We start from the raw sequence: 14,648 nt of genomic DNA, 5'->3' as shown, positions 1-14,648 counted from the left end.
CGAGCGGCGGGGGCGGGGCCAGGGAGATGGGTGGGGCTAATGGCTTGACCGGAAGGGCGAACGGGGGCGACGTGAGCCTGGGCGCCGGGTCGTTTGCCTCGCGCTACCTCGCGCTCTCCCCCAACGCTGACAGGTGAGTACGACTGTCTCCGCGCACCCTACGGGGTTCTCAAATGCTGTGTTTTAAACACTCCTCCCGCCTCGCTCCGACGTTGTTTTCGGGGACAAATTGACATTAGTAGATCAGTTTATGTGGAGGGCAGCTAATAAAAATGACTCCCGAGGTTTCCCTTGGCCCTCTCGAGCTGTGCGAGCTTTGCTTCCACGGAGAGCCCGCATCTTCCTCCTGTGGCTGGTCTCTGGAGAATTTCCTCCCATCCTAAGTAGATGTGATGCCTGCTGGCGACCGTGCTGGGGCTGTCCCCTGGGGCTCACGTGGGCCCTGCTGCCTTGGCGATGTGGAGATGCGCGTTACCTAGTGCGCGGCGCTGCGCCGTCCGGAGCGTACGGAGGCCACCCGGGCGGGGACCCCTAGGGAGGCGCCTGACGTGGCGTACGGAGGCCACCGGGGCGGGGCTCCCTGGGGAGGGGCGGGGCGAGGACCCCTAGGGAGGGGCGTGGCGTGGCGCACGGAGGCCACCAGGGCGGGGACCCCGGGGGCGGGGCGGGGCGGGCGATTCTTGGCCTGCCTCTTCCGGGCTCACACTCTCCGGTGCACCGAGAATTCTGAGGAGTGTGACGGGAACTCTGCGGGCTGCAGGAGGACGCTGGGGTCCCGGAGGGTGCCTCCCGCCCCTTCACCTGCCGCCACGTAGGAGGCCACTCAGGAGACCGTTGTCCATCATCTCCCTTCCCATGTACGTCATCCTTCCGTGGAAGATGTTATGTTTTCAGATGTAAGTGACAGATACTGCTTGGCGTGCGGAGATGGTCTGGGACGACCTCCAGAAGTAACCTGACCCAAACCTCGGTTCCCAGATCAGTTTTCATCCTGAGTGTTGCTCCCGGGACTCAAGTCCTGGGAAAGCAGACATAAATGCCCGCGGGTTAAGTGATGGGTTCCCATATGTGACTTTCTAATGACCTTGATTCCTCTCCATAGAATAAGGGACATTTTTCTGGTTCCTGAGTCTCTTTGCTGACTACAAATGGTGGTTTCATTGCAATAGGAAGGAAAATATCCCTTTTGGGTACTTTGAGATTTAGTTACCAGAGAATTAATAACCAAGGTGATTATTAAACTGATCCCTACTTCCTATAAAGTATTTTCTTGGTAGTCATTTCACACATGGAATGCTTCTTTTACTGAAAACCATTTTTCTGGGAATTTAGTGTTCTGGGAGGGGGAGTGGATTGCTGGAGAGAATTTTTTTCTGCCTTTCACGTATATATCTAATTGAATTCTTGCAAGGTTTCCAGGTCGATATAGTCTCCATTTCACAGGTGAAGAAATAGGCTTAGATAGATTAAATAGCTTGTGCAGCTTCAAATGAGTTAGGAAATAAACAAGGTAGGATTCAAAGCTCACTAATCTGACTCCCAAGTCTGTATTTGCTCAAGCAAATCATGCTGCCTCTCAAATTCAAGTTCTAACTCTTGTAATTAATTCTGTAATTCTCTTAAACATGCTCTCAGTTCAGAATGTTGATTTGCACTTTATTTTTGTATGTTTCATCCATCTCCATATTAGATATAAGCTGCCGTAACTCATGTATAGACCCTGAAATAAAATTAGTTGTTATCCAGCACTCTGGAAGGCCCAGGCTGGTGGATCGCCTGAGCTCACGATCAGCGAGACTAGCCTGGGCAAGAGCCAGACCCCATCTCTAAAACACCCGGCATTGTGGCGGGTGGCTGTAGTCCCAGCTACTCTGGTGGCTGAGGCAAGAGAATTGCTTGCCAGAGGAGTCTGAGGTTGCTGTGAGCTATGACGCCACCTCACTCTACTGAGTGTGACAGAGTGAGACTCCATCTGAAAAAAAAATTAGTTGTTATAAGGTAAAATATTTGTTCAGAAATATTATGAAAAGAAGTACATGTATTAAATGTATAACGAACATTTTGTCCATTAAAGACAGTCAAATCTTCAATGAAAAGCCATACTCTTAGATGGCTGTGAATTGACCATTACTGTTAGAGAGGCAGAAGGGACATGGTCTTTCCTGACTGGAAAAGTAATTTGCTGGGGCACTGCCTAACATATTTGGCCCCCATTGTAGCAACCTGAGTGTGCTTAGCAGAATGAAACAAGCAAAACTCATTAGTCCCTGAAACAGACTTTCCTGTTTTGGCAGGTGAATGCCATCCATAAGTAAGAAAAAGAAAGATTTTTTCTTTCTGATATCTGGGATTCTTTCATACACTCATTATTACTTTCAAAGCAATTATCCTTTCTTTTGGAAAAGCACAATAAATATTAAAGATATTTTGACATCTTCCACAGCTATCAATTTAAATAACAATCACAAATAATGCCTTCAAAAAGTTTCTTGAGGTGGTTTATCTAAGGTAAAAGCAATAACAAAGAATGACTACTTGAAAAAACCAAGTCTGTCTGCTTCCATGACATGCTAGGAACTTGAGAACTGATAGGACAATAACATAAAGCTTGTGTTTCAGAGCTGAGTTTAACATTAAACTTCGGATTCCTTTAATGGTTTTATGCCAGGCAGACATCTCTTCTTAGTGAATTTCCCACTTTATACTGAGTGGTACAAAATAGTTTCTTCTTAAAATTTCAGTAATCAATTATTAAGCCAAACCTTTTTGGCGGATGACTAATCCAAACCATATTTGCGATTTTATAAAAGTCAGAAACCTTAACAAGAAATCCATATTTCTAAAAGTTGAATTATTTCTGGAGCCTTGATCTATTTGTTATAATTTCGAGTGATAGTAACTGACATTTCTATAGTGCTTACTATTTCTAGGTACTGTTCTAAGAGGGTTTTTTTTTTTTGTTTGTTTTTTTGAGACTCAGTCTCACTTTCACTTGGGCTTAAGTGTCATGGCTTCAGCCTAGCTCATAGTAACCTCAAACTCCTGGGCTTAAGTGATCTTCCTGCTTCAGCCTCCCCAGGTGCTGGGACTACAGGTGCCTACCACCATACCTGGATAATTTTTGTATTTTTAGTAGAGATGAGCTCTCACTGTTGCTCAGGCTGGTCTTGCACTCCTGAGCCTGAGTAATCTTCTCACCTTAGCCTCCCAGAGTGCTAGGAATACAAGTGTGAGCTACCCTGCTTGGCCCGTTCTGTTTTTTAATAAACTAATTTGATCCTTTTAACAACCATATAAGGGAAAAACTATCCTCCACTTCACAAATGAGGAAGCTGAGGCAAAAGAAATGTAAGATGTGTACTCAGACCAATTTCATTAATGAATATAGATGCAAAAATTTACAATAAAGTTCTAGCCAATAGATTACAGCTACATATTAAAAAATCATTCATCATGATCAAGGTTTCCCAGGGATAGGCTGGTTTAACATAAGCAAATCCATAAATGTAGTTACCATATCAACAGAAGCAAAATCAAAGACCACATGATCTCAAAAGATGCAGAAATAGCATTCAATAAAATTCTAATTCTTTTCTAATTAGAACACTTAAAAATACAGGCATACATGGCACATTTCTTAAACCGATTGAAGCCATCTGTGACAAACCCACAGCTAATATCATACTTAATGAAGTAAAACCGAAAGCTTTTCCACTTAGAACTTACCAGACAAGGTTGTCCTCTATCACAACTGCTATTCACCATACTGCTGGAAGTTCTAGCCAACACAATCAGGCAAGAGAAGGAAATAAAGGGCATCCAAATGGGGGCAGAAGAAGTCAAACTATCCCTTTTTGTGGACAATATGATCTTAGAGAATCCCAAAGCCTCAACCACAAGACTCCTGGAAGTGATCAAAAAATACAGTAATGTCTCAAGATATAAAATCAGTGTCCATGAATCGGTAGCCTTTGAATATGCCAGTAACAGCCAAGATGAGAAGCTAATCAAGGACATAGTTCCCTTCACAGTAGCTTAAAAAAAAAAAAATGAAATACTTAGGAATACGCCTCACAAAAGAAGTGAAGCACCTCTACAAAGAAAATTACTAACCCCTAAGAAAAGAAATAGCAGGAGATATTAACAAATGGAAGAACATACCATAGTCATGGCTGGGAAGAATCAACATTTTTAAAATGTCTATACTTCCCAGATTAATCTACGCATTCAATGCAATTCCCATTAAAATATCATCATCATACTTTCAAGATTTGGAAAAAATAGTCTTTGATTTTGTATGGAACCAGAAAAAAACCCGTATAGCCAAGGCAACTCTTAGTAATAAAAACAAATCTGGGGGTATCACCCTACCAGACTTTTGGCTATAATACAAGGCTATAGTGATCAAAACAGCATGGTATTGGCACAAAAATAGGGACGTTGACATTTGAAAACGAATAGACAACAAGGAGATGAAACTGACATCTAACAGCTACCTGATAATTTGACAAGGCAATCAAGAACATACACTGGGGAAAAGAATCCCTATTCAATAAATGGTGTTGGGGAAACTGGATAACCACAAGTAAAAGATTAAAACTGGACCCACACCTCTTACCATTTACAAAAATTGATTCAAGATGGATAAAAGATTTAAATTTAAGGCATGAAACAATAAAAATCCTTGAAGAAAGTGTGGAGAAAACACTTGAAGATATTGGCATGGGGAAAGATTTTTGTGAAGAAGACTTCCATGCCAATTGTAACAATAATGAAAATAAACAAATGGGAATTAATTAAACAGAAAAGCTTCTTTACAGCTAAGGAGACAACAACCAAAGCAAACCTGCCCAATGGGAAAGGGTATTTGCATATTAAGAATGGGACAAAAGCTTGATAACTAGGATCTACAGAGAACTCAAATTAATCAACAAAAAAAAGAACCAACAATCCTATATATCACTGTGCAAAGAGACATGAATAGAACCTTCTCTAAAGAAGAGACAGATGAATGGCTAACATATGAAAAAATGCTTATTGTCCCTAATCATCAGCAAAATGCAAATCAAAACTACCCTGAGATATTACCTAACCCCAGCAAGAATGGCCCACATCACAAAGTCTCAAAGCTGCAGATGCTGGTGTGGATGTGGAGAGAAGGGAACACTTATACTGCCGGTGGGACTGCAAACTAATACAACTTTTTTGGAAGGAAGTATGGAGAATCCTCAAAGAACTCAAATTAGACCTCCCATTTGATCCTGCAATCCCATTACTAGGCATCTACCCAGAAGAGAAAAAAATCCTTTTATTACAAGGACATTTGCACTAGATTGTTTATCGCTGCTCAATTTACAATCATCAAAATGTGGAAACAAAGTAAATGCTTACTAACCCAGGAGTGAATTAACAAGGTGTGGTATATGTATACCATGGAATACTATTTAGCCATTAAAAAGATGGAGACTTCACATCTTTTGTATTAACCTAGATGAAGTGGAACACGTTATTCTTATAAGGTAAAGCATCACAAGAATGGAGAAGCAAAAATCCAATGTACTCAATTCTAATATGAAGGCAGTAGATGAGTTAATGCAAGGGGTAGGGTAGGGGAATGAGGGAGGGGAGAGGGAAATGGGTCACAATGTATGGCGCACCTCTTGGGGGTGGGACACCATTATAAGAGGGACTTTAACAAATGCAATCAATGTAACCTAATTCTAAGGTGAGGTAAAGTGAGGTGAGGGGGAGGTGAGGGAAAGGGACTCAAAGCTGCAGACAATGAGGGATAGCTGAATTCAAACCCAGACTTTCTGGCTCTGGGGTCTGTGTTCTTAACCACTCTATTAACTGCATCCCTACGATGTTACATTTAAGAATAAATTCCTAATGTTAATTTGTTTTCTTCTATCCTCTTACCTCATAAATTAACACTTAAATTTACCTGGCATTAATTATACTCATTTAACATGGATATCTGTTACCTATGTTCGACAAACAAAAATAAATAAGAAAAATAACATGAGAACCTTGTCTTGCAACAGATTTCCAGTAGCCATTTAGCATCACCTATGAACATTTTGAAGGAATGTTTATTTATTTATTTTTTTAAATGAGACAGGGTCTTGCTCTGTTGCCCAGCCTGGTGTACAGTGGTGTGTCCACATCTCCCAGGGTCAAGCAATCCTTCTGCCTTAACCTCTGGAGTAGCTGAGACTACAGGTGCATGTTGTCATACCTGGGGAAGTTTCTTTTTTTAGAGACATGGTCTTGTTATGTTGGCCAGGCTGGTCTCAAACTGCTGGGCTCAAGCAATCCTACCTTGGCCTCTCAAATTCCTGGAATTACAGGTGTGAGCCACTCGCATCCAGCCTACGAGTGTCCTTAAGGAGTGTCTCTATTTGAAGAAAAGGCTATTTATTTTTATTTGTTTCTTTTTTTTTTTTTATTAAATCATAGCTGTGTACATTAATGCAGTCATGGGGTACAATGTGATGGTTTTATACACAATTTGAAATATTTTCATCAAACTGGTTAACATAGCCTTCATGGCATTCTCTTAGTTATTGTGTTAAGACATTTATATTCTACATTTAGTAAGTTTCACATGTACCCTTGTAAGATGCACTGCAGGTGTAATCCCACCGATCACCCTCCCTCCGCCCATCCTCTCCCCTTCCCTCCCCTTCCTTTCTCCTTTCCCCATATTCTTGGGCTATAATTGGATTATAACTTTCATATTAAAGCTATATTTTTATTTGTTTCTGAGACAGAGTCTCTCTTTGTCACCCGTAGTAGAGTGCTGTCACGTGATCGCTCACAGCAACTTCAAACTCGTGGGCTCAAGCGATTCTCTCTTGCCTCAGCCTCCCATGTAGCTGGGGCTACAGGCTCCCACCACAATGCCTGGCTATTATTTTAGAGACAGGGTTTGGCTCTTGCTCAGGCTGTCCACTGGCCTGGGCCTCCCAGAGTGCTGGGTTTATAGGCGTGAGCTACCGTGCCTGGCCAGAAAAGGCTAATTAAAATACTTTTAATTACTAAGACAGCTAAGGCAGATTGGAGACTTGGAAAATACAAAGATAGCACTAGGAAGAAAAGAAAAGATGGGCAAAGTAAAGGAATTTGAAAAAGGTACAGAAAAATAAGAACAGTAGAAGATAAAGCAGAACAATTTTTTAAATATTAAAAAAGAAGAAAAAGAAACCAATAGTGAGTGTTCTATACAAAAGTCCTGGGGAATAAAAAATGTATTTTACCGAAAGCTTTCAATCTAGAAGAACTGTGCCTTATTTTCATTGATTTTTTTTTTTTTTTTTTTTTTTTTGAGACAGTCTCACTTTGTCACCCTGGGTAGAGAGCTGTATCGTCACAGCTCACAGCAACCTCCAACTCTTGGACTCAAGTGATTCTCTTGCCTCAGCCTCCCAAGTAGCTGGGACTACAAGCGCCCGCCACAACGCCCGGCTATTTTTAGAGACAGAGTCTTGTTCTGGCTCAGGCTGGTCTCCAATCTGTGAGCTCAAGGCAGTCCATCGGCCTCGTCCTCCTAAGTGCTGGTATTACAGGCAGAAGCCACCATGCCCAGCCACCTGTGCCTTATTCTGTTTCCCTTCAATGAAGATAATAAAGCAGGCCGTCATAAACCGGGGGAGTTGTGTGATCCCTGTCAACCTCAAGTTCCCTTACCCAAAATGCAGCTAGCTTAGTGTACTTCTAAATGCCTTTTCCTTACCAATTTAGGTAGTAAGTCCCACTGTTGCAATAATTAGGAAAAAGGGATGCTAAGGAGATAAAAAGGAGGCAAAACTAACAGCACCAAAGTAGTTTTTGCATTATCAGAAGAAGTAAAGGAAGATGAGGTTAAGTTAGTTCCTGGATCTAAACTCCTTCTCAGTAGGCAGGGACTTTGCAGAAAGCGCTGTGAGAAGTATTTTGTGCAAAATTTTCGTGGCAAAGGTGAAGCTACATGATGCGGTATTCAGGGAAGAAGTTTGGAAAACACTTGGCTGTGCCAAATAGTTCAAGTAAAAGCTTCTCAAAGCACTTCAAGTAGTTTTGTATCTTTGGACTGCAACAGGGCAAGGAAGCGATAAGTCACCTTGGTCATAAAAATCAAAAAGCACTCAACATTTACAGAAAGGGCCAGACCTGAGAAAAATACTTCTTAGTGTATAAACTATCTGCAACAAAACAAAATTATAAACATCCTGTTGAAGTTGTGAGAAAGATCCTAAAAATATTCCCAGTAGCAAGGAAGGACATATGGATTGTTAAAGTGTATCCAATATTACTAATTTAAGATCTATACAGTGTCTTTTAGTCTCTGTAATTTTATTTTTGTGAATGTAGAAATGTGAAATTTTTCTAAAGGTTCCACCTATGGACACATCCCTCCAAAACTATTTTCTCAATAATGGTCCTGCACATGAATATCTCAAATACAGGGGCTGTCAAAAACTTGATTTTTCTTTTGAGAATGAACTGTCATACTTGCATTTGTAAAACAAGTCTGTCTGTGGTTGTGAATGTGATGCTGAGTTGGATTATGCAGGACTGGGAACAACCACTAGGCCTGCAGACCCCATAACCTGAGTTACAGGGAACATGAGACTACTTAAAATTGTTGGTGAAAGTCTATAAAACTCTGGATTATTTGAAAACTACTCAAACAAACACCTGTGAGAGCCAGGTGTGGTGCTGCACTTCTCAGCTTCTCAGAAGGCTGAGGATGGAGGATCACTTGAGCCCAGGAGTTCCAGATCAGCCTGAGCAATAGTGAGACTCTGTTTCCATAATAAATAGAAAAACTAGCAATGATTGTGCCTGTGAATAGGCACTGCACTCCCAGCTGGGCAACGTAGTGAAATCCTGTCTCCTAAAAAGAACCTCCAAAATCCCATAAAATAACTTGGAGGTACCAACAGTGAGAAGGAGCTGCTCCAGGGTTATGTTATGGCCAAGAGAATTTTAATGTAGGAAAACAGACTTGCAAAGCATTGGATAAAGCCAAGTGTGGCGGCTCACACCTGTAATCCCAGCACTCTGGAAGGCTGAGGCAGAAGGATCGCTTGAACTTAGAAGTTTGAGACCAGCCTGAGAAAGAGCAAGACCTCATTTCTGCTAAACATAGAAAAATTAGCTGGGCATCATGACCTGTGCCTATAGTCTTAGCTACTTGGAAGCCTGAGGCAGAAGGATCACTTGAACCCAGAACCCAGGAGTTTGAGGTTGCTGTGAGCTAGGTTGATGCCACAGCACTCTAACCTGGGCAACATAGTGACACTATTAAAACAAAACAAAAACAAAGAAGACAAAAAACTACCCCCTCCCAGAATTGAGTATAATTAAAAATAGTTTTTTCTTATGCTTAGATGTTCTAAACTGTTAACCAAATGCTTTAAGAATTATTTTATATCTCTTGTTAAGGAGGTAAACTTTCTGTTTGTAGCTATCATGTCTCCTAATGCAGATATAAATCCATATCACATATTTAATACAGTCCATTAAAAGAGACGTGTGCTGGGTGTGGGAATGACAAATGTTATCACCTGTAATCTGACCACTTTGGGAGGCTAAGGCAGGAGGTTTGCTTGAGGCCGGGAGTTTAAGACCAGCATGGGCAATAGCAAGACCCAGTCTGTATAATAAATTTAAAAATTAGCCAGATACAGTGATGTGTTCCTCATCTGCTTGGGAGGCTGAGACAGGTGGGTCCCTTGAGCCAAGGAGTTAGAGGCTACAGTGAGCTCTAATGATACCACTACATTCTAGTCCTGACAACAGAGCAAAACCCTGTCTTTTTTTTTTTTTTGCAGTTTTTGGCTGGGTCCGGGTTTGAACCTGCCATCTCCGGTATATGAGGCCAGTGCCCGACTCCTTTGATCCACAGGTACTGCCCAAAACCCTGTCTTAAAAAAAAAAAAAAAAAAAAAAAGATGAGACGTTTTGGAAATGAGGAGAGAAGTTAGGAAGATACTTGTATTTTTTTCGGAGAAAAAGAATAATTTCATTGTGTATGCTCTTAATTCATTGATGCCTATTATATTGTAAGTACTTAGTAAATATTTGTAAAAATGAGTGATATTATAATTATGCCTCATTTCATCTAAAACCCAGAAAGTAGGATGTAAACTGAATTCTTAGAAAAAGAATTCTATATTATATGCACTAGAAATCCCAGACTTTGGGAGGCTGACCTGGGAGGACTGCTTGGGGCCGGGAATTTGAGACCAGCCTGGGCAATATAGCAAGACCCTGTCCCTACTTTATCTATATCTATATCCACATATGGATATAGATATAGATATAAAATTACCTGGGTGTGGTGGCATGTGCTTTTAGTCCTAGATACTTGGGGGGGCTGAGGCAAGAGGCCTGCTTGAATGCAGGAGTTCAAGGCTGTGATTGGGCCAGGCCAGTCTATTGGGAGATAGAGTGTGATCCTGTCTCAAAACAAAACAAAACAGTGGGGCAGGTTGTTGTATAAAGGAATCCTATATACAGAATTTCTTAAAATTAATAGCTTTGGGCAGTGCCTGTGGCTCAGTAGGTAGGACGCCAGCCCCATATACCGAGGGTGGCGGGTTTGAACACGGCCCTGGCCAAGTTGCAAGAAAAAAATAGCCAGGCGTTGTGGCTGGTGCCTATGGTCTCAGCTACTATGGAGGCTGAGGCAAGAGAATTGCCTGAGCCCAGGAGTTGGAGGTTGCTGTGAGCTGTGATGCCACAGGGCTCTACCGAGGGTGATAAAGTGAGACTCTGTCTCTAAAAACAAAAAATAATAATAGCTTTATTGAAATATATTTCATACACCATAGAATTCAATCTTTTAAAGTATTGAATGAGTCATATCAATCCATGTAACAAAAGTGTACTTGTACCCCCTAAATCTATAAAAATATTTTTTTAAAGGTAAAAGAAGGGTATGATTTAATGGCTTTTATTATATTTCAAGTTATACAGTAATTGCCAAAAAGAAACCTCAGGCCCATTAGCAGTTCCTGTCCATTCCGCCCTACCCCGCTCTCTGGAAACCACTGATTTACTTTCTGACTGTGTGGTTTTGCCTGTGTTTCATATAAACGAGATCGCACAATACGTGGTCTTGTTCAATATCTGGCTGCTTCACTAAGCACAGTGTTTTCAAGGTTTGTCCATGTTGAGCGTGTATCAGTAGCTTCTTCCCTTTTTGTGGTCCAATAACACTTCACTGTATGTATATGCCAGATTTTTTCTGTGTATTAGTTGACAAACATTCGGGTTATTTCTGCTATTTAGCAATTATGAAGAAAGTGGCTATGAACATTCACGTATAGGTTTTGGGTGAATATGTGTTTTAAATTCACTTGGTTGTATGTCTAGGAGTGAAATTGGTGGATCATATGGTAACTTCAGATTTAAATGTTTGAAGAACTGCCAAACTGTTTTCCAAAGTGGCCATTAGCGATCCCACCAGCCATGCACGAGGGTTCCAGTTTTTCAACATCCTTGCCAATGCTTGTTATCATCTGTCTTTTTATTTTAGCCATCTTGGCCATTGTGAGTTTGATTTGCATTTCCATATTGACCAGTAAGGCTGAGCATCTTCTCACGTGGTCATCAGCTATTTTGTTGTCTTCTTTGGATGATATCTATTCAGAGCCTTTGCCCATTTTAAAATTTGGGGTTTTGTTCTCCTCCTCCTCCTCAAGTTGTAACAGTTCTTGATACATGTTTGGATATAAGCCCCTTATCAGATATGTATTTTCCAAAGATTTCTTTTCCCTTCTGTGGGTTGTCTTTTAACTCTTAATGGTAGCTCTTTGAAGCACAAAATTCATTTTGACAAAGTCTTATTTATCTATTGTTTCTTTTGTCACCTGTGCGTTTGTGTTCTATGTATGAACTTGATGGGGTTGAGGAGTATGTGTGAAACATTATTTCTGGAGGTGTCTATAGTATTCGAGTTAGTGGACCGAGTGTGAGTGGGCCCAAAGAGATCAAAAGTGGGGAGGAAGAGTAAATTCTTTCTCTTCTTCTGGACATGCCCATCTTCTCCAGCCCTCAAATGTTAGTATTCCTGATTCTTGGGACTCAAATCTTCAAACTCAAACTGAATTACGCCACCAGCTTTCTTGATTCCCCAGCTTGCAGACAACATATCCTGAGACTTCTCAGCCTCCATGATTGAGTGAGGGAACTCCTAATACAACAATTCTCTTACATATTTGTATATATTTTATTGGTTCTGTTTCTCTAGAGAACCTTGACTAATACAGTATTATATCTAAGAAACTATTGTCTAATCCAAGATCAAGGAAATTTACTTCTGTGGTTTGTTTGTTTGTTTTTGAGATAGGGTCTGACTGTGTTTTCTGGGTAGTGTGCATTGCTCACTGTAACCTCCAGCTTCTGGGCTCAAGTGATCTCCTGCCTCATCCTCCTGAGTAGCTGGGACTACAGGCACAAACCTCCCTGTCTGACTAATTTTTCTGTTTTTTGTATGGATAGGGCCTCACTTTGCGTAGACTGATCTCAAACTGCTTACCTCAAGGGATCCTCCTGCTGTGGCCTCCCAAAGTGCTAGGATTACAGGTGTAAGACACCACACCTGGCCTTCTATGTTTATCTGTAAGAGATATTCTTCAGTTCTTACGTTAGAGTCTGATACATTTTGAGTTAATTTTTGTATGTGGTATGGAGGGGTTTAACTTCGTTCTTGTGCAGATAGATACCCGCTTGTCTGTGCACCAGTTGTTGAGAGGACTGTTCTTCCTCTCTTTGATTGTCTCGGCATCCTTCCTAAAATTTACACACGACTTTATAACCCAGACTAACAAGATTTTATTTGACTACAAAGAATAACCATTCTTGGTTTAATCGTTGTAAATGAGGGAGTCAGAAATACCAAGATTTTGAAAATACCTGCGTGCATGGCTTATGGTTCTAAAGACTGCTGGGAGTTTTTGTATTGACTGTTAATTTTATAGTTAACACATTCTCTCCCTAAACCTTCAAGTGAGCCTCCAGCTCTTAATCAGTCCTAATCTCTTCCATGGAATCTCTGCTCAGTTCTCTGGATTCTTCATCCTGTTTCTGGTCTTTACTTCACTAGGAATGCTTTAATCCACTGGTTCTTATCCTTGTCAGAACTAGTGTTTCCTTTTATGTAACTAATATTTTGTAATGTCCTCTTTACTTTCCTGAAATGTAATTCATAGATAATGTGTCTACATAGACAATTTCTATGAAATCAATAGAATGCCCTTACTCTAAAATAAAGAGGCATACATTCATTTGTTAAGTGTTCAACAGTTATCTTGGAGATCATGTTCTTTGATAACTATCAGAAACTAGTACAAAAGGTAAAAAAGTTTTATGGGAGACTTCTCAGGACAATTAGATTAATAGGCACAAAGTCAATACTATAAAATTAGTTGAAATGAATGAGTGCAGAGATTTTATTATATGTTATTGGTTAACAATATTGTTTTAAAAATGTCTCGTTATGATACATACATATGTTTAATTTTTTTTATTGTTAAATCAGAGCTGTGTACATTAGTGCAGTCAAGGGGTACAATGTGCTGGTTTCATATACAATCTGAAATATCCTCATTAAACTGTTCAACGTAGCCTTCATGGCATTTTCTTAGTTATTGTAAGTAGACATTTGTATTCTGCCTTTAGTAAGTTTTGCCTGTACCCATTCTAAGATGCACCGTAGGTGTGGCCCCACCCATTACCCTCCCTCCCCCCTAATCTCCCCCCTCCCTTCCCCTTCCTTGGCCCTTTCCTCATAGTCTTGTGCTGTAGTTGGGTTATAGCCTTCATGTGAAAGCTATAATTTAACTTCAGAATAGGGCTGAGTACATTGCACACTTTTTCTTCCATTCCTGAGATACTTTGCTAAGAAGAATATGTTCCAGCTCCATCCATGTAAACATGAAAGAGGTAAAGTCTCCATCTTTCTTTAAGGCTGCTAATATTTCATGGTATACATGTACCACAATTTGCTAGTCCATTCATGGGTCGATGGGCACTGGGGCTTCTTCCATGACTTAGCAATTATGAATTGGGCTGCAATAAACATTCTGGTACAGATGTCTTTGTTATATTGTGATTTTTGGTTTTCTGGGTATAAACCTAGCAAAGGAATTATAGGATCAAATGGCAGGTCTATTTTTAGGTCTCTAAGTATTCTCCAAACATCCTTGCAGAAGGAACGTATTAGTGTGCATTCCCACCAGCAGCGTAGAAGTGTGCCCTTTTCTCCACATCTACGCCAACATCTCTGGTTTTGGGATTTTGTTATGTGGGCTACTCTTCTGGGGTTAGGTGATATCTCAAAGTAGTTTTGATTTGCATTTCTCTGATGATTAAGGACGATGAGCTTTTTTTCATGTGTTTGTAGATCATGTGTCTTCTTTAGAGAAGTTTCTCTTCAAGTCCCTTGCCCACCCTGAGATGGGATCACGTGTTCTTTTCTTGCTAATACGTTTGAGTTCTCTGTGGATTTTGGTTATTAGACCTTTATCAGAGGTATAACCTGCAATTATTTTCTTCCATTCTGTCCAGCTCTGAGAGAGGGATATTGAAGTCCCCCATTATTATGGTGTTATATAGGATATTGTATGGCTCAAACTAAGCAAGGTCTTAGAGAAATG

At 40.6% G+C, this 14,648-nt stretch overlaps 1 protein-coding gene across 13 annotated transcripts in view; it reads left to right on the top strand.

Moving 5' to 3' along the window:
* Window positions 1–4: 4 nt before the first annotated feature.
* TRIM13 (tripartite motif containing 13) overlaps window positions 5–14,648 on the top strand; it is a 69,192-nt gene continuing 54,548 nt past the window's right edge. For 3 of the 13 annotated variants that reach the window (XM_053564082.1, XM_053564075.1, XM_053564077.1), the window contains exons 1-2: window positions 64–133; window positions 9,819–9,892. Coding sequence is in view for 2 of the 13 variants with exons in the window: in XM_053564071.1 (XP_053420046.1) it covers window positions 9,860–9,892 (33 nt within the window). In the remaining 11 variants the exon portion in view is untranslated. Of the gene's footprint in view, window positions 134–724; window positions 897–9,818; window positions 9,893–14,648 lie in introns of those variants that run through there. The other 10 variants (XM_053564072.1, XM_053564074.1, XM_053564071.1 and 7 more) reach the window with 9 other exon arrangements.

This window comes from Nycticebus coucang, chromosome 15, assembly GCF_027406575.1.
Source record: "Nycticebus coucang isolate mNycCou1 chromosome 15, mNycCou1.pri, whole genome shotgun sequence".
In the NCBI taxonomy this organism is placed as follows: Eukaryota; Metazoa; Chordata; class Mammalia; order Primates; family Lorisidae; genus Nycticebus; species Nycticebus coucang.
This window is presented reverse-complemented; position numbering and strand designations above follow the sequence as displayed.